This window comes from Gossypium raimondii, chromosome 12 (genome assembly GCF_025698545.1).
Source record: "Gossypium raimondii isolate GPD5lz chromosome 12, ASM2569854v1, whole genome shotgun sequence".
In the NCBI taxonomy this organism is placed as follows: Eukaryota; Viridiplantae; Streptophyta; class Magnoliopsida; order Malvales; family Malvaceae; genus Gossypium; species Gossypium raimondii.
This window is the reverse complement of record NC_068576.1, coordinates 35937669-35963591: the sequence shown is the minus strand read 5'-3', so window position 1 is coordinate 35963591 and position 25923 is coordinate 35937669. Positions and strand designations below refer to the sequence as shown.

The 25923-nt window shown below is 33.9% G+C and overlaps 1 protein-coding gene, 1 long non-coding RNA gene, 1 other non-coding gene and 1 pseudogene across 3 annotated transcripts; 2 read left to right on the top strand and 2 right to left on the bottom strand.

Annotated features, from left to right (window-relative positions):
• The first annotated feature begins 5591 nt into the window (after positions 1–5591).
• Positions 5592–5745, top strand: LOC128035797 (small nucleolar RNA snoR145). Its single transcript, XR_008192346.1, has one exon. It is a non-coding gene; the product is annotated as a small nucleolar RNA snoR145 (small nucleolar RNA).
• An 887-nt stretch (positions 5746–6632) lies between these two features.
• LOC105763847 (uncharacterized) lies at positions 6633–7461 on the bottom strand. The gene is made up of 2 exons (XR_001124438.2): positions 7324–7461; positions 6633–6975 (listed from the first exon to the last, which is right to left on the bottom strand). It is a non-coding gene; the product is annotated as an uncharacterized LOC105763847 (long non-coding RNA).
• Positions 7462–9550: 2089 nt separating this feature from the next.
• Positions 9551–11436, top strand: LOC128035315 (uncharacterized). Its single transcript, XM_052624719.1, has 2 exons — positions 9551–10122; positions 10299–11436. The coding sequence occupies exons 1-2, from the start codon at positions 9891–9893 to the stop codon at positions 10511–10513; spliced, it is 447 nt and encodes a 148-aa protein (XP_052480679.1). The 5' UTR covers positions 9551–9890; the 3' UTR covers positions 10514–11436.
• A 9080-nt stretch (positions 11437–20516) lies between these two features.
• On the bottom strand, positions 20517–22439 carry LOC105763845 (heat shock cognate 70 kDa protein-like; annotated as a pseudogene).
• Positions 22440–25923: the final 3484 nt, after the last annotated feature.

The following is a 25923-nucleotide window of genomic DNA, read 5'->3' as shown; positions in this document are numbered from 1 at the left end:
TTTCGACACGTATTTGTCGCTGCCTCTCCTCTGGCATCAGTAAATACGGCATGCTATGGATCCTAAACCATGACATGTATTCTGGAACGCACGCTAACTCCGGAACGATGATTGGTTCCTGAGTAGGTATATATTCATATCGATTTTCCCACATTTCCATGTACTCGGACCAATATCTCGTCCAATCCGTATTCAATTGCTGAAGGTCGACTTTGTGTTGATCGTCAAACACCTCATGATCCACGGGAATCGGTTGTCTACATCCAAACTGTCGTAGCACTCTGTCTGTCTAGTGCGGCTCTACGGTTGCTAGTTGATCAACATGACTTTCACGTGCCAAGCTTGTGGATTTTCTAAGAACTCTTCCGGGATTACTGCCCAAATTGCCGGATCCTCGTATGGTGTCCATTGAAACTATATGAACATGATTGAAATATTAGTTATATACATAATACTAAATACTAAATACTAAATATCAATCGACTAGCGAATGTATAAAAATATCTATTTTATTTAAAACTTACTTGTGCTTCCGACCGTTAGTCCAATAGAAGCCGTATATCTTCAAGAGAGGACGGTAATCGAGCATGACTTGCCGGATGGTTCCACCTAATTAAATAAATTTTTAGCATACCTTTATTTTTAAAAATATACATAATAATTGTAAAATCTAATATAAAATTTACCTCGTTATGAGTGGGAATGTATATGGGTGGTCCACTCGAGGACGTAGAAATGGAAAGCGAAACCGTGCCCACGACTGCAGTAGTGACAGGCAACCTCCGATTTTTGCTCTCCTCGGTCGCGTCGCCCCACACATCTCCCGATATAACGTTGCCAAGATGGTAGACCCCCAACTCAATTTACCGGCTGCTCTAAAATCAACGAGTTTCAGCAGCCATCTTAGATGTACGCGGCTCCGTGACGTGTCGGGCATCAGATAACCTCCAATTAATTGAAGAATGTATGCCCGAGCATATCGTATTCTTTCAATTTCGGTTGAATCTTCATCCGGATCAGGAATGTGTCACGTAACCAGCCCATCAGATCTTACCTCCCTCAATTTTCTCTAGAATAGCGCCCAAAAGCTCGTAGCACACCGCCCCTAAATCGCTAGATTAGGCAGACCCGGTAACTGGGCTCCCATCCACCGACAATCCCAATTGCAGACTGACATCTTCTAGAGTGATAGTGCACTCTCCACATGGAAGATGGAATGTGTGTGTCTCGGGTTTCCACCTCTTGATCAACGCACTGATTAGTTTCGGGTCCACCTTGCATCCCCGGCCTACCGTCACCACGTGCCAAAAACCCGCTTCCCGCAAGTAGTTCTCTACCAACGGTGATGGAGGAGCATGCATATTCTGGATATTGCATTCCAATACCCGATCTACAGACTTTTATAACAAATAAAAAATTAATAATTATCTAAAAATGCATAAATAAAAAATTCTTAAATAATATTTAAAAATTAAATTTAATACTTGCCATTTTCATTTGTTCCACCGATATGTGATGCTTATCAAGACGAGTCAATTCTCTGGCCATTGCTGAAATCGTACAAATTTTTACGGTTTAAAAAAATTTTAAAAAATATTTTTAAAATTATTTAAAAAAAGGGAGTTAAGAGAAACTTAAGAGGAACTTAAGAGGAACTTAAGAGAATTTTTGAAGGAAATTGAGAGGAAATTTGAGAGAGGATTAGTTTGTGAAAAAAAAAGAGTGGGGGGTATTTATAGTTTTTTTTTTTACCGTTGGGGGGGCAACGGTCAAATTTTTGACCATTGGAGCACTGTTCACGCGTGGGTCAAGTCGCGTCCACGTCAGCAACTCGCGCTGACGTGGACGCGATTTCCTGGCGCGTCCCCTGACATCGCACTGACGTGGACGCGATTTGCCGAAAAATGGACCATTCCGGTAAATAATTAAATAATTGGCCCATTTCGGTAATTTAAAAAAAAAGGTTTTTTTTGGTAAAATGCCCGGAATTTTACGCCAAAAAAAATTCGTAGCGGCTTTCCTCTCCCCTCTTTGAAAACAATAAAAGAGAAAATTGCATCGAAGGTTATTAAACTGTTATTAAGTTTACGTTTTAGTCATTTAATTATAAAAAGTTTTAAAATAATTACTCAACTATTCGAAAGTTTTAATTTAAGCCATTGAACTATTTGAATGTTTTTATTTAAGTTACTGGGTTGTTAAGATTTTTTAAAGTTCAGCTAACGAGCTCAATGAGGAAGACAAAAGTTTATCTTTGAAAGGCCAAAATTAAATTATAAAATTTTAAAGAAATCAAAATACAATTTTATCTTTGTATATGCTTGTTACTTTAGAACTTTAATGGGATTAAGTTGAATAATTTTTCAACTTAGGAGGGCAAAGTGTATTTTTACTATTAAACTATTTTATAATTTTAAAAACTTAATAGGGAATGAAATGAGAATTTGTCTTTGAGAGAGCTCCAAGCAATGATTTAACGATCAATACAGTGGATTAGTACCCATCAATGAGTAGAAGAACATACTTTAGATCCAAGTTGATCTGGCGATCGTTGTAGGAGATCGGAGAAGAAAGCTATTTGAGTTTTGGTTCGCAGATTCATGACGTTCAAAGTTGTTTTATGGAAAAAAAACTTAATTGTAGAAAAAAAAGGGAATAAGAGTTTTTGATCATTGTAGGCAATTCGAATAAAGAAAGTCATATAATAATGATTTTAACCGCACAGTGACTTAATAAAAACTTTTAAAAAGTTTAGTGATCATTTTGTAATTTTTTAAAATTGAATATCTAAAAGATAAACTTATTAATAATTTATCCAAATAAAAATAAAAAGTGGAAATTTACCGATAAGATTTTGGTCTTAAAAACGGTCCGACCGATATGATTTTCTTTTTACATTTGTTGAGATTCGTTTTCGTTGAACATGCCACGATGATTGAGAAAATGAATTTACACATTAGTATCGACAAAGTCAAAGGCCCAATTTCCATATTTATTGGTAAATTCCACAAGGTTTCCTTGAAATATAGTCTAAATTTTAAATCAGTTCACAAACTTCAAAATATTTTAATTAGATCCTTAAACAATCAAATATCATATCAGTCAATTCCATTCATTGACCAAGTCATTAGTTTGGGCACTAAGCATGGACTCAAATGTGACATAGAAAATATTTAAAGCACATAGATCAAATTACAAATACATACGTACTTATTAATTAGCCAACTTAGATCTAAAATGTTAAAAAAGTTAAAAAGTCAAATTTTACTATTAATCCTTGTATTATGCATAAAGTATAGATTTAATCTCTATATTCTAATTTGGTTGTTTTTAATCTTTGTATTTTTTCACATTTGAAAGTTTTAATCATACCTTTTAATCAAAAGGTAGTTCTTAAATCTAATAGGTTGAAGTTTTTATATTAGTCTCAGATTATGCATAAGTTGTGAATATAGTCATTTTTAGTCTTACTTTTGGAATTGTGAATTGTCAATCATGACTCAAAATGGTAACCATTAAATATATTAATTAACATAACGTGGCTTTTTTTATGTGAGCATTACGTGAAAATGACAAATTGACATGACATTACCTATGTGATAATGTACTTACCGCAAAATATTTTGAAAATAGCACAATTTAACAGCTAATGTTTTGGATTAGGACTAGAATTTCAAAACTCAAAAGTACAGTGATAAAATGATCAAATTAAAGTAAATGGACTAAATTTGCAACTTACAAATAGCACAAAGACTAGTAATAAAATTTAACCTAAAATTAGTCCTAAATTTTATTAATATTATTTGTTTTTAGTACATCAAATCCAATATGTCCACACAATAAGTATACATATTTTCTCAATTTGAATCACATATTAGATTCAAACCTCATTCAACCTCTAAAAATTATCGCTATGCTTATGAAAGGATCAATTTAAATCTTTGCAATGAGTAAGAGATTCATGCTTTAGGTATGTAAAAGCTAGTATTTTTTGGAACTAGATCTATGTTTGAATTGATTAGATCATTAATTTCTAGTTTGATCCGTTCGTCTAGTTCAATCAAATAAATTATTTAAATTCTTTTAAAAATATTAAAAAATATAAATTCTAGTTCAACCATCGGTTCAATTGATCCATATTAGTTTATAGGCCAATTGATTTTTTACCTCTATCTGAACTAATATCCTAGTCGAATGGATCCAAGTAAGACAACTTTGGTAAAATCCAAACTATCATTGCAAATGCAAGAGGTAAACACATATTTGATTAATGTGTTTTAAACATTATTTAAGTTGGAATTGAGCTGACATTTAACTCTTAACGTTCTTTTTTATTATAGAAACACATAAGTTAATGACTAGTAGGCTTGTTCATAGGCCAAGCTACCCACCCACACCTCAAGGTTGGCCTGTAATTTGGGAGAGTTTAAGAAAAAATATTAGGTTAAAAAAAGGTTTGGCAAAAAAAAAACTAAACTTGTTTAAAAATGGGTTTAGCTTGAGCATGAACAATCAACACCCGAGCCTAACCCATTTTTTAAGTTTGTAATATTTTATATTATGTTAATTTTATATATTATATAAATTATAACACATGAAAATTAAATATTTAATGTAAACATTAAAAAATGTTAAAATCACTATATATAACAATTTAGTAAATAAAAAGTATATAAATTTATTAAGTATTAAATTAAAAATAATATAAAGATATAATTTTAAAAAATAATACGGGTGAACCTAAAATAGGCTTGGCTTAGGTTTTTACAAATATGGGTGGGCCAATGCAAAATTTTAAGCCCATGTTTTGGGTTGAAACAGGTTTGAGTGAGTATAAAACGTGTTAATATCATGTATAGGACCTAACTTACATTTTTGAAGTTTAACAATCAATTTAGAATCCGGGCCTTAATTTGAGGATGTCTAGTCGAATTAACCCTATTTCTTGAAAAATCCTAATTGGTCTATTGGGCTTGGACTGAATCTCTAGTTAGCGGTCTCCTCCATCGGCCCAATGGATATCCAGCTCGTTCTTTATAAAGAGCAACAATCCCCTCCGCCTCTGTCATTCACGTAATCTAGGGTTTTAGCATTCGAGTCCACCTCGTTGTGCGGCGTCTCATTCAGGTCCTCTGTTTAGATTTCTGTTTAGCTTTCTCTCCCTTTTGCGTCTCTCAATGTATTTTTTTTTTAAATTGAAGTTTAAAAGTTGTGATCTATGCGATGAAGATAACACTTGGAAAGGAAATTCGATTGCGCGGGTTTAACTAATTCCGCAAGATGAATCCTTGATTTTTCTGGTTCGTATTCACTGAGCATCATCATCATCATCTTCTTTTTTTCTTTTTACTGGCTTTGGATCTGTAATTTTTTATTGCGAAATGTGTTTTTTTTTGCTGGTGATGGAGAAACGAAGGACCTATGGATGGAGTGCGAAAATCGATGCACTTTAATCCAAGTTTGCCTTCGGAAAACAATGTTGAGATCGGACGATCCGGATCGACGTCCATTTTCGATTCGGTGTGTTATTCAGTTCTTATTTTCGAACATTTTTCTTAATTTCTTGAAATTAAATTGGAATTTTAAAAAAAATGCGAAGGTCCCAGCAGAAAGGCGAGAACTCTATGAATTGAGACCTTTCTAACAAGTAAGCATAAAAATGCCTTCGCAAATTCAATTTTGCCGAATCGTAGGATGCCCAATTAATCCATTTTTGGAGCGTCTGGAACCCTCGGCTACATTCACTATCCAAATTTAAAAAAAAAACCCTAAAATCAAATAGTTTTCAATAAATCCTAATAAGTTGACAGTGATTTAGGAAATAACTCTTAATAGGCAGAACCTGGAATTGTATTGTAAAGAAGTATTAAGTAGCTGTAATGTTACGCGTTTGCACAATTAAAAATTTCAATCCAAAATTTTTTAAAATAAACAAAAAAAAAATTTGAATCAATGGTTTCAAACAGGATTAACTAAGAATTAATAATCGAAAAATTAGGTTTGTCGGGAATGACTATCTTCCACCTTCACTAATATCGTTAAGTTTAATTCCATATCAAACACGTTTTGGGTCGGGATCCATATGTTTATAAAACTTTGGCTTCCAAGTTGTCCTATCTTGAGAAGGGGCGAAACCCGGGTGTTGGCAGGGAATTTGGTTCGCCTAAAATAAATTTTTTTTTATTTAGCTCTTTAAAATTTTAGATTAGTAAAATTTAAATTGTACTTTAGTCCCTTAAAAATAGTAAAAATTTTATTTAAGTCTTTAAAAATTATAAAGATAAAACTATTAAAATAATAAAATTATGAAGATATGACTTCGAGATGAAATCTTGATTGTAGCTTCAAAGTTTGTGTCATGAAATACATTTTGAATGTTTCTATACTTGGGAAATGGGATCCAAAACTTCTATTTTCAAATACCTTCAAATCATATCAAAACTGTTGACGATCATTTCAAGTAGTAATTAAAATTCATAAACTATGTAATATCCCTAATATTAACATTTCAAAATACATTAAACTCAATATTAGTACAATTAGATACTGTACTCTATACCATGAAATTTGTTTCATACCCTTTTTCTCTATAAAGTCTTAATGATGTGGTGAGAGATGTGTCGAGGTTGCTATTTTGAACGAGAACTTCAATCTAATTTTTCACTTTTGTGTTGAAAAATAGCACGCAAGTGCTCATGAATTCAAACCTTATTGTCACTTAGTTTATTCCACAATAATACTACTGTAGAAGCTCAAATTTGCTCGGCCCACCAGAGAAAATAAAACCAATTAAACCCAAACAACCTAAATACAAGCCCAAATAAAAAAAAAACTAGCCCAATACCCAAAAACAAAAACATGAAAAACCCTAGCTCCTAACCCTAGCCGCCGCACCCTATGTCTGTCGCCTCACCTGCCACCGCCACCAACTCTGCCCACTTGCCGCTTCTGCCACCGTCCCATCACCCCACTTGCCTGCAAAGAAGAAAATCACGCAAAGAAGGACAAAACAGTAGTAGAAACAATAGAAAAATTGTAAAATGGCTATTTAAAAGCCATTCAAACAGATATGTTAGGGGGACTTTTTTTTGAAAAAAAAAGAAAAACCGATTAAAAAAAAAACAAAGATTCAAGAAGAAATAAAAGTAACTTTTTGTTCTTATTTCGTTTTTTTCATCTCTTTCATTCTATTTTTCATTAATCTATTTTTATTTTTATTTATTTATTTTTTACTTCTGTTTGTTCTAATATATATGTGTATATATATATGTATGTATATACGCATAGGTAGTAGAAAAAACATAAAAAAAGTAAAACAAATACCTTTTTCGAAATTTCCGGCCACCGTGTACGGTGGCCGGCGTGGCGCCGGCGGGACGCAGGTGCGGCGAACCTGAGGCGGAGGAAAGGGGGCATTTGAGAGGATTCTCTCTATTTTTTTTTAAGATAAGAGTAAAAAATGAAAAATTTTAACAAATTTTTGGCTTTTATAGCCTATACAATACGACGTCGTTTTACCCTTAGGGGTCAGGTGCCAAAACGACGCCGTTTTGGCCCTGACCCGCGCGGTGACCCGACCCAGAGGGGAGGATCCGCGTGTTTTCTTAAAAGGGGTTATTTACGCGCAGTCCCTCCTATTTTTCAGCGTATTACAATTTGGTCCTATTTCGTTGTTTTTTTTATTTTGATCTAGCCCTGAAATTTTACTCTTGTTTCATTTTAGTCCATTGAAGTGCTGCGTTTTAGAACGTTGGTTTATTTACTGTTTTGGCCCTTCTACTTTTCGCGCGCCTCACATTTTAATCTCTTACTCTATTTTATTTTGATTTCAGCCCTGAGATTTCGTTTCCATTTTGATTTAGTCCTATTATTATTATTATTATTATTATTATTGCTTTTATATATATAGGAGTATTTTTTTATATTTTTATATATACTTATATATATACCTACTTTTTTTATGTATATTGTATAATTTTTGTACATATCCATATACATATTTATATATGTATTTTATTTATATATATATATATATTTACATATTTTTTTAAAATGTATTTTATATATGTATTTTATATTTTATGATTCATATATATATACCTATATGTATATACTTTTCATATTTTAATTTACATTCGTATATATGTATGAATATGCTTACTTATATATATATTTTTTATATAGTAATTTTAAAATATATACTTTTATATATTTTCATATTTACATAATTTTATGTATATACATACATATATTTTTCCTTATATGTACATACATGTTTTTCATATTTTATAATTTCCATATGATTTCCTTTATTTTTATGTTCATTTATGTATTTATTTATATGCCCATTTTTATGCTTTAGTTTATTTATTTATTTATTTGCTATGGAATGTATGATTGATTTATTATTCGTTTTGTTCATTTTTTTATTTTATTTACATAATCATGTTTATTATTCCATCATGCACATGAATATCATATTTTAAAAAAGGGAAAATATTTCAAAATAAGGCAATATTTTACGTTTGGAAATTCGAGGAACGTGCCCTAAGGTACTGGGTTTCGATTTCTCGTTCGACCAAATAGCTAAATATCCTTTTAAAAAACTTTTCAAAAATAAGGCAATGTTTTGCGTTTGGAAATTCGAGGAACGTGCCCTAAGGTACTGGGTTTTGACTTCTCGTTCCACCAAATGACTTAATATCCTTTTCAAAAATTTTCAAAATAAGGCAATATTTTGCGTTTGGAAATTCGAGGAACGTGCCCTAAGGTACTGGGTTTCGATTTCACGTTTAGCCAAATTGCTAAATATCCTCTTGAATTTTAATCCATGCGATTCGAAATTTTTTTTAGGGATCGTATTTTGAATTTCTTTAAAGTTTTCACTTTTCGACACTAAGACATTAAGTAATCAACTAGGTACCAATTTTGGGCGACGAGGGTGCTAATCCTTCCTCGTATGTAATGCACTCCGAACCCGCTTTTTCGAATTTCGTGGACCAAACTTGTTGTTTTAATAAAATCAAATCATTTTATTAAAACCAACCATTTTTCGAGGTGATCCGATCACACCTCATCAAAAAGGATCGGTGGCGACTCCCGTTTTCGTTTTCATTTTCAAAACCCAAGTCGACCCCGTTTTCCATCCAAAAAATGGTGTCAACAGCTTGGCGACTCCACTGGGGACTTTTTTTAAAATAAGTGAGTCGAGCCACAAGTTGATTACTTTTTGTCTTTTTGTCGAAAATTGAAAATTTGGTTTAAATTTACGATCCTTTCATGGCATTTCATTCTTCATTATAATTTTCATCATTGTGGTTTATAATTGCTCTGTTTGTTTAAATTTTGGTATCTTTTGCATTGCATTGCATGACCTATGGTCACACCCTTTTAAGTGGGAGTGAGAAGCTACTCCTTTGTGAGGTTTTCACCTCCGTGCAGGATAGTGGATTGCTTTCGGAATACATCCGTACCTATGTCTTCATGAGATTTTCATCTCCGTGCAGCCATAGGGAAATGTATTCCCAATCAACTTCGTCTGCAGATGAGCCTATAATGGGTGAAGATCGAGGAATCTGCTGGTTCGGGTACATTGACTTTAGAACCAACCCTCATATAGTAGACTTAGGAACTTAACCTAGGTAGAGCCACTCCAAACCCCTAGTATCTACCTGTTTAGGTACTTTTTTGTTTTCTGTGCTTGCTTATGTTTTGTACTAACCCCTCTTGTTGTGTTTTAATTATGATTGCATTGCATTGCATTTGCATCTTAGGAAAGAGATATGGATTCAAGTTCGATTACTAAATTAGAAAGCTTGTCATGGAATATGGATTCCTTGATAAATTGGAAAACAATATGACTTCCCGAATATATTCTGAGAAACACAGGAATGGCGATGGAAGAGTTCGTGACCCTGCTTTATGGCTTGAGGATTCAAGGCAATTGTCTAAGAGCCTTTAACATTCCAACCCCTTTAAGAGGCGGAGGAGCCTTAGGAGGATGGATAGGTGATGGATTGCAACCAAGATCAAGAGAAGAAGCTAGCAATGGCATCTATTGGCGAGATTACCTCAAACATGCGGATGAAGAAAAAGACCGATGTTGTTTCTTGGAATATGAGGGTGAGGCCGTACATGTATTCGTTTTATGTAAGGGAATTTGCTTTCTAGAAAAGTTTCCTAAATGTAATTGAATCAGAATCAACGTCTCTTTAGGCATTCATTTCATTCATTTTTTTACATTGCATTACATGCATTAAAATCCATTGAAAGAGTCTAAACGAGTAAATTTATTTCAGCTAACCTGGAAAACCAACCAACCAAACACCCTTACGATATCCAAGTAAAGACTAGAGAAATGGAACGAAGGTTGGAAAAATTAGAACGAATGCAGATTCAGATCCAGGAGCAATTGACTGAATTTCAACAGGAGATGAGAGATCAGATGCTAGAATTACGGAGAACTATGATAAACCAGTTCAACCGATTGCTAGCTGAAAGTCAAAAGAAGTGAAAGACCCGGTGGTTTACTTTGGGGTTGATAATGAGGATCTTGTCTATTCCTTAGATTCTACTCCGACAAGTGTCCAGATTCAGCCAGATGGGCGTCCACAAGGATCACTTTTTACTATCGGATCCCAATATTATCAGACGGGTACATCGACACCAGTGAATTACCTGACAGGCTTAGAATCCAATTTGAGGACTGATTTAGCTAATCCTATTGCTAATCTAGCCGAAATAAAGAAGATGATGATAGAATATCCAGATACTACAAAGGCCCTAGGGAAGAAAGGGAATAAAGGGGATAATGCAGTCAGATATGACAAGGGCCACTCAAAACCAATCACTGTGGGCAGGTCAAAGACGGAGACCACCAGCCATCAAAGCCCTTTAAAGCAAGAATCTCGAGTGAAACAAGGCACTGAGAACCTCCAGTTCACGCCAATTTCGATGTCATATAAGGAGCTGTATCAAAGCTTGTTCGATGCGCATGTTGTTGCTCCTCATTACTTAAAACCCATACAACCCCCGTATCCTAAATGGTAGACATGAACGCACAATGTGACTACCATGCGGAAATTACGGGGCATTCAATAGAGAATTGCATTGCCTTCAAGAAGCTAGTCGAAAAATTCATCAATATGGGTATTGTCAAGTTGGGTGATTCATCTAGTGCAAAAAGCCATCTACCCAATCATGTTGACCACGGGATGAATGAGATGTATGAAGCAGTGTTGGGAAGCGTTCACATCCATGCCATACATGAAGACGCAAAGGAAAAGAGACCTTGTTAGATACTTGCCCTTATAAATCTGGAGTGTTTTAAGCAATTAGCTTGTGGAAGAAATCCCTGTAGTTATCAGGGCTTTTTTAGAGTAATGTCCAGAACTTTTTTGTTGTTTTTAGCCTAAAGCGATAGAAATTCCTTTGTGAAATAGGCTAATGTCTGAACGTTATTATTCTAATAAAATACATCTTTGCATTCACTTTTGAGCCAATATTCTTTCATTCTTTTTGAACAATTATTTCTGATTATTTCATTCTTTTAGATTTTCTTCCACATCATTCATAATCATATTGTATAAATAATTATTCATAAATTTATACTTTCTTTTGTATATTCTTCGGTACTTATTATGAGTCCCTGGATATCAATGACGTGAATGACTCTGCTACAGACCCAGGTTTTCCTTTTGAGAGAGGCATATATCAGAGGGATCTCAGGGCTTTGAAAATGACAAAGATTGTAGTTTGTTAAGGATGGTTAAATAAGAGGATAGACATATCCTACCTCACAATATGATCATACCAGGATATGCCCCGGGTTAAACGCCAATAATGAAATCTGCACAACAGAACAATGTTAGAAATTTACAGTATGAACGATGTAATTCTTTGCTGGGGCAATGCCTTTCTCGTGAAGTCAGCATAGCTTTGCCCATTTGAAGTCGAATTTCTACCTCTTCAAGTTGTTGTTGGGTCCATCCTGATTGAAGAGGAAGATCCAAAGTTTTCTGTCGTAGTTACGCCCCAAAAGGCTCAGATCAAAAAGGGAAGAAAAAGAAAAATCAAAATCAAAATCAAAGTCAAAATGAAAATGAAAAAAATTAAAAATCAAAATAATAAAAAACAAAAAGAAGAAAGAAGAAAAAATCAAAATCAAGATCAAAATGAAAATGAGAAAAAGAAAGAAGAATGAAAAAGAGAAATCTAGATGAAAAATCAGAATGAAAAAGAAAAGAAAAAAGGAGAGGCCAAAGCAAAAACCCGCAAAGGGCGCTTTGTGACCAAATGAGGTTTTGAATTGAAAACCCAAAAAGGGCGACTCAAATTTCGAGCACAATGAGGCATGGACTTCACCATTATTGAAGACTTCTAATGGGCATTGCTTCATTTTGAGAGGCTACTTCATGAGCCAAAGTCATCGTATACCGATACAGAATTTCAGAGAATAGGGTATTGGAGAATGCATTGAGCTTAAACAATAGCACAATTGCTGAGGTCTCAAATTAACTCAGAAGTGGACACCATGATTCGTCACTGAATTACCTAAAGTTGAACATCGAAAAATAAAGGAAAATGACTGAGACTTACAAGGATCGGCATGAGAAATTACTATTTGCCTTCCTTACCTGTCGAACATCTGTACTGGGGCAATACCTTTCTCTTTGGTTTGCGGGGTTTAGGTAGTTTTACCTATTGAAATCCTTTCTCTCCGGGTATTAGTTGGATGAAGCAGAATGGATCCAATCGCGATGCGATCAGTTAAACCTAGAAAAAGGTTAAAAGCTATTCTTGAGGTCGGATATACGAAACAAATGATACGAGCTCATAATGAACAAAGTCATCTCGAGAGAATTCCACGAGAGGGTTGGATGTCGAAAAGATCATTTCTCTCAAAAAGATTCCAGAGGAAATGAATGCCAAACCGAGAATGTCCCTACGTTGTAAAGAAGACATTTTTAGAAGAGCACGATCCCGAGTGAGATTGCTAATCCTATAAACTCGGATCCAGTCAAGAAATACTCCGTCTAAAGAAGAAGAAAGGACCAAGGTGAAAACCCGCAAAGGGCACTCTGAGTCAAGAAAAAAAAAATTTAAATTAAATAAATGAAAAATGAAAAATGAAAATGAAAAATGAAAAATGAAAAATGAAACTGAAAAATGGAGAGGCTAAGGGGAAAACCCGGAAAGGGCGCCTTAAGCCAAAGGGGCTTTGAGTTGAAAATCCGAAAAGGGAGGCTCAAATATTTGTTCAGAATGGGGCATGAGGCGATCAGAGCGATTCGAATTTTGATCATATTGGGGCATGTAGTGATCTTGCTATACCTGAATCAACAAGAAATGATAGGCGACATCTTGGGGCATCGACAGAGCGCTGTAGATCTCCTAAGCGCATGTCCAACTCAAGATGGTCTTCAGAAAGTTCGTACAGAGAAGTTCAAGCTGCGATATCTGGGGCACCCAATTCTCATATTATCTATATTAAATCTGTTGTTCTTGGAATACCTTTTTCCTTTCCAAGATAAACATTCCCGATCAATTTCTTCATTATCCTTCATTATTATTTTTGGTAATTTATTCCTTTCGAGCTATGCTCAGAACCAATTTTATTCTTATCCATTGTTATGACCCATTTTTGCAAAGCATGTTGCATTAGAATAATGATTAATGGACTAATAAAACTTTCACAAAGGAAGTTTTGCATATTACTCTGAAAAGTTTCTAAATAATATAGGAGCCTAAAGCAGGACTATTGTTTAGAACACACCAATTTTAAAGGTTGAAAATTTGGGAAGGAATAGTCTAAATTTAGACTTTCTCTTTGGATTTTTGTTGTCAAATGCGTTGATTGACAAGACGCCAAGTTGGTGACAAAGCTTGAATAAACAAGAAAGCAATGATCATCAGGCAATAGGAAGTGGTTACCTCGGAGAAGAGAGCATTCATTTGCGCATGAGTCTTTGGTATGACACCTTGGGAATGGTGTGAGGAACTAGAACGATTCGTGTCCTGTATCCTTGAATTGTGATAGGAGAGGATTGAGGAAAAGTCATATTTATACCCTTGGATTACAGTGGGAGAATGATGGTACAAATTTTGTACCCCAATGGAGTAAACTTTGAGGTTTGCAGTGGGGGCAACTTGGCTAAATGTTTCTTCAGAAACTGCCAGTCGAGAAGGAAGGTGTTGTAGCACTTCATTGACAAAGCCTTAATAAACTTCGAGTAGTGATAACCTAAGCGGGGTTATTCTAGAAAAATAAAATTCTGCATTCATGTCTAGTTAGGAGCATTTGATTCATTTTGATCATGCCATCCTAATCATTATGCATAATTAGGTCATTATACAGGTCATGTTCCCCAGAGAACAGATAAGTAAAGATAGCAGATCTGGCCTTCCTGCATTGACAACGAAGCAGATTGAAAACAAAGCCTTGTCTCTATCGGTTATAGTGGAGCTGATTGAAGATAGCAGATCTTGCCTTCCTGCATTAACAACGGAGCAGATCGAAAACAAAGCCTTGCCTCCATTGGTTGCAGTGGAGCAGATTGAAGCCAGAGATCTTATCTCCCTGGGATTACAGCGGAGCAGATCAAAGACACTATCCTATCTCCCTGAAGTTACAGTGGAGCGGATTAAAATGAAGGATCTTATCTCTCTGAAGTTACAGCAGAGTAGATCGCATCAGATTGAAGCCAGAAATCTTATCTCCCTGAGATTACAGCGGAGCAAATTGAAGCTAGTAATCCTATCTCCCTGAGATTACAGTGGAGCGGATTAAAACCAATGATCTTATCTCTCTAAAGTTACAGTAGAGTAGATCGCACCAGGTCTTATTTCCCTGAGATTGCAGTGGAACAGACTGAAGAATTTCAGGTCTTATCTCCCTGAGATTACAGCGGAGCAGATTGAAGCTAGTAATCCTATCTCCCTGAGATTACAGTGGAGTGGATTAAAATGAATGATCTTATCTCGCTGAAGTTACAGTAGAGTAGATCGCACCAGGTCTTATCTCCCTGAGATTACAACGGAGCAAATTAAAGTCGATAATCTTATCTCCCTGAAGTTACAGTGGAGCGGATTAAAATAAATGATCTCATCTCTCTGAAGTTACAGTAGAGTAGATCGCATCAGATCTTATCTCCTTGAGGTTACAGTGGAGTAGACCGAAAAATTTCAGATCTTATCTCCCTGAGGTTACAGTGGAGCAGATTGAAGTCAGATCTTATCTCCCTGAGATTACAGCGGAGTAGATTGAAGCTAGTAATCCTATCTCTCTGAAGTTACAGTGGAGTAGATTAAAATAAATGATCTTATCTCTCTGAGGTTACAGTAGAGTAGATCGTATCAGGTCATCTCCCTGAGATTACAGTGGAGTAGATTGAAGCTAGTAATCCTATCTCCCTGAGATTACAGTGGAACGGATTAAAATAAATGATCTTATCTCTCAAAAGTTACAGTAGAGTAGATCGTATCAGGTCTTATCTCCCTGAGATTACAGCGGAGCAAATTGAAGCTAGTAATCCTATCTCCCTGAAGTTACAGTGGAGCGGATTAAAATAAAGGATCTCATCTCTCTGAAGTTACAGCAGAGTAGATCGCATCAGGTCTTATCTCCCTGAGATTACAGTGGAGCAGACCAAAGAATTTCAGATCTTATCTCCCTGAGATTATAATGGAGTAGATTGAAGCTAGTAATCCTATCTCCCTCAGATTACAGTGGAACGGATTAAAATAAAGGATCTTATCTCTCTGAGGTTACAGTAGAGTAGATCGTTTCAGATCTTATCTCCCAAAGTGGAGCACATTGAAGATGGCAGATTTTACCTCCCTGTGATTACAATGGAGTATATTGAAGCCAGTAATTCTATCTCCACGACGTTGTGGAGTGAGCCGAAGCGCCAATGCCTATACCTTTGAAGTTGCAGTAGGTCGGATTAAATCTATCATAGCCAGTCTTATCTCCCTGACGTTACAGTGGAGTAGACTTAAACCACAAACCTCGTCCCCCTGAAGTCACTGCGAAGAAGATAAAAGCTACAAGACGCATCTCTCTGAAGTGCAATGAAATGGATCGAAACAAAAAGCCACCGTGGATTGAAATAAAGCTACTTGAAGTGAATCGTCAAGAGAGGTCAAGACTCGGCGAGACCGGGCAAAATTGGGCTTTCTTAGTCTTTGCTCTGTTCTCGTTACACGACAATGAGCAAAGAGGGGCAGCTGTAGAAGCCCAAATTTGCCCGGCTCACCAGAGAAAATAAAACCAATTAAACCCAAACAACCTAAATACAAGCCCAAATAAAAAAAAAACTAGCCCAATACCCAAAAACAAAAACATGAAAAAACCCTAGCTCCTAACCCTAGCCGCCGCACCCTATGTCTGTCGCCTCACCTGCCACCGCCACCAACTCTGCCCACTTGCCACTTCTGCCACCGTCCCATCACCCCACTTGCCTGCAAAGAAGAAAATCACGCAAAGAAGGACAAAACAAGAGTAGAAACAATAGAAAATTGTAAAATGGCTATTTAAAAGCCATTCAAACAGATCTGTTAGGGGATTTTTTTGAAAAAAAGAAAAACCGATTAAAAAAACAAAGATTCAAGAAGAAATAAAAGTAACTTTTTGTTCTTATTTCGTTTTTTCATCTATTTCATTCTATTTTTCATTAATCTATTTTTATTTTTATTTATTTATTTTTACTTACATTTGTTCTAATATATATGTGTATATATATATGTATGTATATACGATAGGTAGTAGAAAAACATAAAAAAGTAAAAAATACCTTTTTTGAAATTTCCGCCACTGTACGTACGGTGGCCAGGCTTATCGGCAGGACGCAGTCTGCGAACCCGAGGCGGAGGAAAATGGGGCATTTGAGAGGATTCTCTCTATTTTTTTAAGATAAGAGTAAAAATGAAAATTTTAACAAATTTTTGGCTTTTATAGCCTATACAATACGACGTCGTTTTACCCTTAGGGTCGGTGCCAAACGACGCTGCTTTTGGCCTGACCAGCAGTGACCCGACCCGGAGGGAGGATCCGTGTTTTCTTAAAAGGGGTTATTTACGTTCATGATCCCTCCTATTTTTCAAATAGATACAATTTGGTCCTATTTCGTTGTTTTTTTATTTTGATCTAGCCCGAAATTTTACTCTTGTTTCATTTTAGTCCACTGAAGTGCTGCGTTTTAGAACTTTGGTTTATTTACTGTTTTGGCCCTTCTACTTTTCGCACGCCTCACATTTTAATCCCTTACTCTATTTTATTTTGATTTCAGCCCTGAGATTTCGTTTCCATTTTGATTTAGTCCTATTATTATTATTATTATTATTATTATTATTATTATTATTATTATTATTATTATTGCTCTTATATATATAGGAGTATTTTTTATATTTTATATATACTTATATACATACCTACTTTTTATGTATATTGTATAATTTTGTACATATCCATATACATATTTATATATGTATTTTATTTATATATATATATATATATATTTACATATTCTTTTTTTAAAAATGTATTTTATATATGTATTTTATATTTTATGATTCATATATATATACCTATATGTATATACTTTTCATATTTTAATTTACATACGTATATATGTATGAATATGCTTACTTATATATATTTTTTATATAGTAATTTTAAAATATATACTTTTATATATTTTCATATTTACATAATTTTATGTATATACATACATATATTTTCCCTTATATGTACATACATGTTTTTCATATTTTATAATTTTCATATGTTTTCCTTTATTTTTATGTTCATTTATGTATTTATTTATATGCCCATTTTATGCTTTAGTTTATTTATTTATTTATTTGCTATGGAATGTATGATTGATTTATTATTCGTTTTGTTCATTTTTTTATTTTATTTACATAATCATGTTTATTATTCCATCATGCACATGAATATCATATTTTAAAAAAAAGGGGAAAATATTTCAAAATAAGGCAATATTTTACGTTTGGAAATTCGAGGAACGTGCCCTAAGGTACTGGGTTTCGATTTCTCGTTCGACCAAATAGCTAAATATCCTTTTAAAAAACTTCTCAAAAATAAGGCAATGTTTTGCGTTTGGAAATTCGAGGAACGTGCCCTAAGGTACTGGGTTTCGACTTCTCGTTCCACCAAATGACTTAATATCCTTTTCAAAAATTTTCAAAATAAGGCAATATTTTGCATTTGGAAATTCGAGGAACGTGCCCTAAGGTACTGGGTTTCGATTTCACGTTTAGCCAAATTGCTAAATATCCTCTTGAATTTTAATCCATGCCATTCGAAAATTTTTTTTAGGGATCGTATTTTGAATTTCTTTAAAGTTTTCAGCTTTCCGACACTAAAACATTAAGTAATCAACTAGGTACCAATTTTGGGCGTATCGAGGGTGCTAATCCTTCCTCGTGCGTAACAGACTCCCGAACCCGTTTTTCTGAATTTCGTGGACCAAACTTGTTGTTTTAATAAAATCAAATCATTTTATTAAAACCAACCATTTTTCGAGGTGATCCGATCACACCTCATCAAAAAGGATCGGTGGCGACTCCCGTTTTCGTTTTCATTTTCAAAACCCAAGTCGACCTCGTTTTCCATCCAAAAAATGGTGTCAACAACTACTATTATGTTTTGTGAATTTATCATAATACTAAATAAATTATTCAATGTTTAAAAAATTTACTGATATTACAAATTCACTACTTTGTCATTTCACGATATAAGATGAACTTTTTATCAAAACTTATCATGACTTTTGTTCATGCTAGAAACGTTTGAACTAGATGGAGACACGAAACATATCACGATACACAAAGCACAAAAGTGCTGGAAACACGAGCATTGAAACGCAAAACAAACAAATGAGGCACCAAAGTGTAATATCACGATTAACACGGGAGTGCTTTACCACTAGTTTACATAGGCACTTAAATATAACCGGATTAACATTATTTATTCACGAAAGTTTTGCACTTTTTCAATTTAATCTTTATTTTTACAAATTAAAGAATAATTGTAAGTTTCAATTATAATAATCAAGAGATTTTTTACTTATCAACAACCTCAAATCACTTGTTTTTCCCTTCTCCTTATAACTGGTTTCACTTTTCCACTTTCCATGAGAAATCTTTACTTTTAACATCATTTCTATACTATTCTAATAAGATTAAACTTGAAAATTTGATAAAACCTTGATATTCAGACCTTATTCTCTTGATTTCAAACCTTAGTTTGATTTTTTCTCTCCTCCCAACATGAACACACATCTTCTTCACCTGAAAATCACCTTGTTAGGATGTTGTATTCTTGATTTCACTAAGGATTTCTATGGAAATTTGATGGTTTCTAGCTTAGATTGGATGATTATGGTGGAAAGGGACCAAATTGAAAGAAAATGAAAACTTTTCCTTTTATGAATGGTGGTGGTGTGAGATGAAGAAGAAGATGGATGAGTTTTCTAGACTTTTCATAAAAAAATCCTATTAATTTAATAATTAAACTATTAAAATAACATTAAAAAATCGCTCATTTTGTCCCTTGCAATCTCTACAATTTCATCTACTATTCATGACACTCAGCTTAGTATATTTACACTTCTAGTCTTTCCTCTTTTTCCACTCAATTCAACTTAATCATATATACTTTTATTTTTACACTTTTACCTCAACACTTTTCACTCTCTTACAATTTAATCTATACCCCAGATTTATTTTTCTCAACGCATGAGTCTTTTCAATACCTTTTAGTATCCATCTACCTTCTCTACTAAAATTGTTAATTATTATTTTATTTACTTCTTCTAACTCATATATATATATTCCTGAATTAACCCTGTTCATTTCTGGGGTTTTAAGGACGTTATAGTGAAAGCCTGATACAAGTGAACAAGAGCCATAGCTCCAAACAAAACTTCGAGCGAAGTTGAAACAAGTGAACGAAAGGCAAAGCTTCAACCAAGACAAAACAAGGGACTTAAATGCTAGTATACTTAAAGCTCGAGTTAGGTAGCACAAAAGGATCCAATACGTAAATCAAGTTTTCTATATGTGGATTGCTATGTGGGCTGCTATGTTTAAAAATTTAACATTTTAGTCAATATTTTCATTAAAAAAAACAAATTGACTTTTTTTTTAAAAGGTTGTTGGTCAAATTTGACTCTTTTCAAAATATTGAAAAGTCAAATTTAGCTCAAAAAAGAGTAAAGATCAAATTGACAATATATATATATATATATATATATATATATATATATATATATATAAACATTAAGGGCCAAATTTGACATTATGTCAAAAATTAAAGGCCAATTTGATAATTGGAATATAATTTAGGGGCTATTTTATTATTTTACTATTACACCGGCTGCAAAAGCTTTTACATCTACAATGATTCATTTATTTCTCTCTCAAAGCTCAGCTCCATACATACGTACGAAACACCATCAAATTTCATAAGGATGACAAGGTGTAGACTAGAATTAATCCACTTCTTCAATCTTGGGTCCTGCACCAGAGCCACTAGATCCAGTCTCAGCACCACCATCCATGGGCACATCACCACCACCACCACCACCTTGGTACATCTTAGCAATGATGGAATTACATAATCCTTCAAGTTCCTTCAATTTATCTTCCAATTCATCAACCTCAATGGTTTCATCAATGGCTTTCTCCATCTTCCCTTTATCTGATGGATCAAGTTTCCCACCAATCTTATCATCTTTAATGGTGTTTCTCATATTATAAGCATAGTTATCAAGTGCATTCTTAGCTTCAACCTTCTTCTTCAATAGTTCATCCTCAGCTCTGTACCTCTCTGCTTCTTATACCATTCTTTCAATCTCTTCTTTACTTAATCTTCCTTTATCATTAGTGATTGTAATCTTGTTCTTCACTCCTGCTGTCTTGTCTTCTGCAGACACATTCAAAATCCCATTTGCATCAATGTCGAAACAAACATTGATTTGCGGCACACCTCTCGGTGCCGGTGGGATACCGGTCAGCTCAAATTTACCGAGCAAGTTGTTGTCTTTAGTTCTTGCCCTTTCACCTTCATACACTTGAATCAAAACCCCCGGTTGATTATCAGCATAAGTAGAAAAAATCTGTTCTTTTTTTGTCGGAATCGTTGTATTCCTCGGAATCAACACCGTCATCACACCGCCGGCAGTTTCAATACCAAGACTAAGAGGTGTAACATCAAGAAGAAGCAAATCTTGTACTTTATCATCCCCTTCGCCACTTAAAATAGCAGCTTGTACAGCAGCACCATAAGCAACTGCTTCATCAGGATTTATACTCTTACAAAGTTCCTTACCATTGAAGAAATCTTGTAAAAGTTGTTGAACTTTAGGAATCCTTGTCGACCCACCGACAAGAACAACCTCGTTAACTTGACTCTTATCAAGTTTAGAATCTTTAAGACATTTCTCAACAGGTTCCATACATTTCCTAAACAAATCCATGTTCAGTTCTTCAAACCTAGCTCTTGTAATAGTGGAATAAAAATCAATACCTTCATATAACGAATCAATTTCAATGGTGGCTTGAGCAGTAGATGACAATGTCCTCTTCGCCCTTTCACAAGCAGTCCTTAGCCGTCTCAACGCCCTTGCATTACCACTAATATCCTTCTTATGCTTCCTTTTAAACTCTTATAGAAAATGATTCACCAACCTATTATCAAAATCCTCGCCGCCGAGATGAGTATCACCGGCGGTGGCTTTAACTTCAAAAATCCCTTCTTCAATCGTCAACAATGAAACATCAAAAGTACCTGCACCGAGATCAAAGATCAAAACATTTTTTTCACCAGATTTCGAACCTTTCTTATCCAAACCATAAGCAATAGCAGCAGCAGTTGGTTCATTGATGATCCTTAAAACATTTAGTCCTGCAATGGCCCCAGCATCCTTTGTAGCTTGTCTTTGTGAGTCATTGAAATAAGCAGGGACTGTAATAACAGCATTTTTCACAGTTTGACCCAAATAAGCCTCAGCAACCTCCTTCATTTTACTCAGCTCCATTGAAGATATCTCTTCTGCAGCAAACTGTTTCTCTTCACCTTTATAAGTAACCACAATCATTGGCTTATCACCAGGACCAGCAACCACCTTGAATGGCCAATGCTTCATAGCGCTTTGCACTGATGGGTCAGTGAACCGACGACCAATGAGACGTTTAGCATCGAACACAGTGTTTGGAGGGTTCATAGCGACTTGGTTCTTGGCTGCATCACCAATGAGCCGCTCGGTGTCAGTGAAGGCTACGTAAGAAGGAGTGGTGCGGTTGCCTTGATCGTTGGCTATTATCTCCACTCGATCATTCTGCCACACCCCAACACAACTGTACGTGGTTCCAAGATCAATCCCGATCGCTTTTCCTTCAGCTTTGGCCGCCATTGTTGATAAACAAACAGTAGGCACAAGAAGAAACTAAACTGAATGGTTTTGGGAGATTCTTTTTGTTTAGTCAACTTGGGTTTGCTGAATTTTTCCGGTCGAAGAGTTAATGGGGAAGAGGGTGGTATTTTATAGATGAAACAATGGGAATAGGCAAGAAATTAGCAGAGAAATGTAGAAAGTAATAGAGATTTGAAGAAGAAACGAAAGAGGGGAGGATAGGTCAGGGTGATGAAGCTGGAGAAATCTGGATTTACTGCAACCCACCAAGACTGTTTAGTTCCAAAATAAATGTTATGGTTTTTATTTATACTTGATTTGGAGTTAGGGTGGGTTCGGATGGGCGATTGGGTGTGGTGCGTTTAGCTTACTTTTTGTCTCATCTTAGTATAGCTATAGTATCTAATCTTACCGATACCGCTATTTTTACACTAAGCGCAGGTAAACATATTGCCCATCCAAACCCACTCTTAGTTTAGGAATGTTTCTCAAAACTTTTTTTTTGTTGAGAATTTAAAATTTTTAGTTTTTGAAAAGAGTGTTTTTAAATAAATTTTTAACTTGAGAAAAATACTTTTTCTCTTAAAAAACAACTTATTTATAAATATTTTATCTCAAAAGTGTTTTTCAAAAGTATTCCTAAACTAGCCTTCATTTCTCCTTTAAAACTTAAATTTTCAATATTTTACTTTTAAATTTATTAAATTAATATTTTTATTTTTATCAATCATATGACACTTCATAAGAAGATAACCTAATAAAATTTTTGATAGAAAATACAAAAGATTTTTAAATTAAAAAACTTAAAATTTAACTTTTAAGTATGAAAATAAAGCTTAAATTTTGTTAGAATACAAAGACTAACAACAAATTTAAACATTTTTCTAATAATCGATTGAGTCTTAGTTTGATTGGCATGAACATTATTGTTAGCATATGAAGATGTAGATTTAAATGTATTAAAACGCATTATGGGTTGAGGAGGGGCTAGTTGTTGGATCCTTTTTGATGATTTGACTTTATTGTTCGTTGTAAGAAGAAATTCAGGCCCAAGGGGCCATGTCCAAAAGGCCCAACTTTTCTTCTATATTAGCAGTTAGGGTAAATATATATTTTTGTACTTAAAATTGACTTTAATGTTCAAATTAGTAGTCCAATTAGGTACCTAAACCTTTTTAGGATAAATATCAAAATTATTTATGAATACTAATCCAACGTGTAATTTGATACATAAACTTTGAAACAAATTAGCAAAATTAGCAGTTCAACAACTTAACAATTTATATAATGAAAATCAACAATTCAACAATTTATATGCAATAAATTAATAAAAGTAAGTAGTTCAACAATTTATACGCAACAAATTACCAAAATTAGTAGATCAAGTTCATAGAATCAAATTTTGACAAATTAAAGGGACAAACTTCTTAGTTTTCATTAAAGAAAGGGATAAGTCAAAATTAAACAAAAAAGATAAGGGTTTATGAAATAATTTTTCCTCATTCACTTGCTTAAAATTTAAAAAAGTTTAAGCTTAAAATTGGGCAAAATTAGGCAAAAATGTCAGTTTTAAATGAAAATGAGAGATATAAGCCATTTCTTTTAAATTTTAGGGAAATAAGTTAGTTTTTGATATATGTGACCAAAGCACACATGAAAGGACGCATTTTTAGCCGATATGGTAAGAGAGCGAGTGAAAGCACGTCTAGGATGCAATTAAAAAAATCTTTTATAAATTTAGTTGTTAGATAAAAAAGAAAAAAATGACCATTTATTGAAATTTGATGAAATAGAAAAGTTTAATAATTTTCTAAAAACCAGAAAATCCTAAGATGACATTTGCAGTTCGTCTCATCTTTTCCATTACAGATTCTTCATGTTACAATAATATCAAGAACCTTGGAAAGAAAAACTTTTAAATCTAATTTGTGAGTCATGTTCGGTCTTTTCCAACATTTTGAAAAATGTTTTATATTTTGTGGTAGAGTTTCCCATAAAATGAAGATTATATGGAGAGTGTTTCATAGTTAAATTTCAAGCAAAAGATTTGCATTCTGAGGAGAAGATTGTTGATGTTAAAAATTTGAAATTGAAAAATCAACCCAACAAACTAAATTAGCTCAAGTAAGTAAATTTGGTGTGGTTGTTTGAATTTGGTTAACAAATATTTCTTACCATCTCCCTAGAAAAGCACGAAAGATGGAATGTGCCTGTTTCAATTCTCCATTTCTCTAGAAAAGCATTGATAAGTGCAAGCTCCAATTTAGTTCTATCAAGCATACGAGACGCATGTAAGAATCCTGCTTCATTCAATTACTGTCCTATAACATGTGGTGCTCTCGTACTTAAATTGTGTATATATGTTTCAGTAATTCAATCTTCATCCTAATTATATAAACACAAAACTCAACCAAAATACTAAATAAATTTCAACAACTTAATAATGATATTAACAAATATGAAAAATATAAAATATTTTTTACCATTTGTAATTGGTGACTATGTGTGATGTTAACATTTTTAAAATCTATAACATTTATCAAATTGAATAGAATAAATTAATTTAACAATGAAATAGTTTAAAACTTTATAATATTATTAAAATACCACTAAATTAACAATTTATCTGACATAAAAATAATATAATTCAACCCTATAAATAGATGCAAACAACTTAATCCTATTAATAATTTTTTTGGTGAAAAAAAACTAATTACATTAAATAATCCTAATCCTATTTATACCTACCTATTAACCTAAAACTTCTCCTAATAATTGTCTTGACTCTTCACTAGAATTTTTAGACGGATCCCACGTCTGGATAGCAATGTACTGTCTTGCTCAACAAAGCGATGTTTTAATAGTTTTTGTTATACTTCATGTTAAACCTTGAAAAACAAATAAGTTTCTATTCTTCTATAAGCGCCATGCTATCAAACCAAAAAGAGTAGCCCAGAGAGCCTTAGCTCTTGGCAACCACCCACTAATTTTTAAATTTGTCCCCACCCAATTTGAGATGCTACTTGAAAAGAATTGGGATCTCCAGCTTGTAAGTATGAGAACCTTATGTTACGTGAGATATTTGAGATGCTGAATCAAGACACAAAATTGATTTTGAGAGAGAAAATATTTTAGAATTTATTTAAGAATTTAAATAGAAAATTAAGAGGAAATGAATTTTGAGAATTGATGAAATTAAGTGAGAAAACATTGAAATTAGTTTGGGTATATATAGGGGATTTTAGGGACCTTGGGGAATTTTTTCTACCGTTGCTTTTAATTTTTTTCACTTAAAATTCATTTTGCCGTTGGGCAAATAGTTAAAAATTAATTTGTTTTTGCATAGACGCAATGTTAGCCTATCCCGTTGGCTTGGAAACGCGTTCACCCACGTAGCACCCTATTCTTCAAAATTAACCTATTTTTTAAAATTTTGTATATTATTTGACATTGTTGTATTTAGGTCAAAATATGACGTCATTTC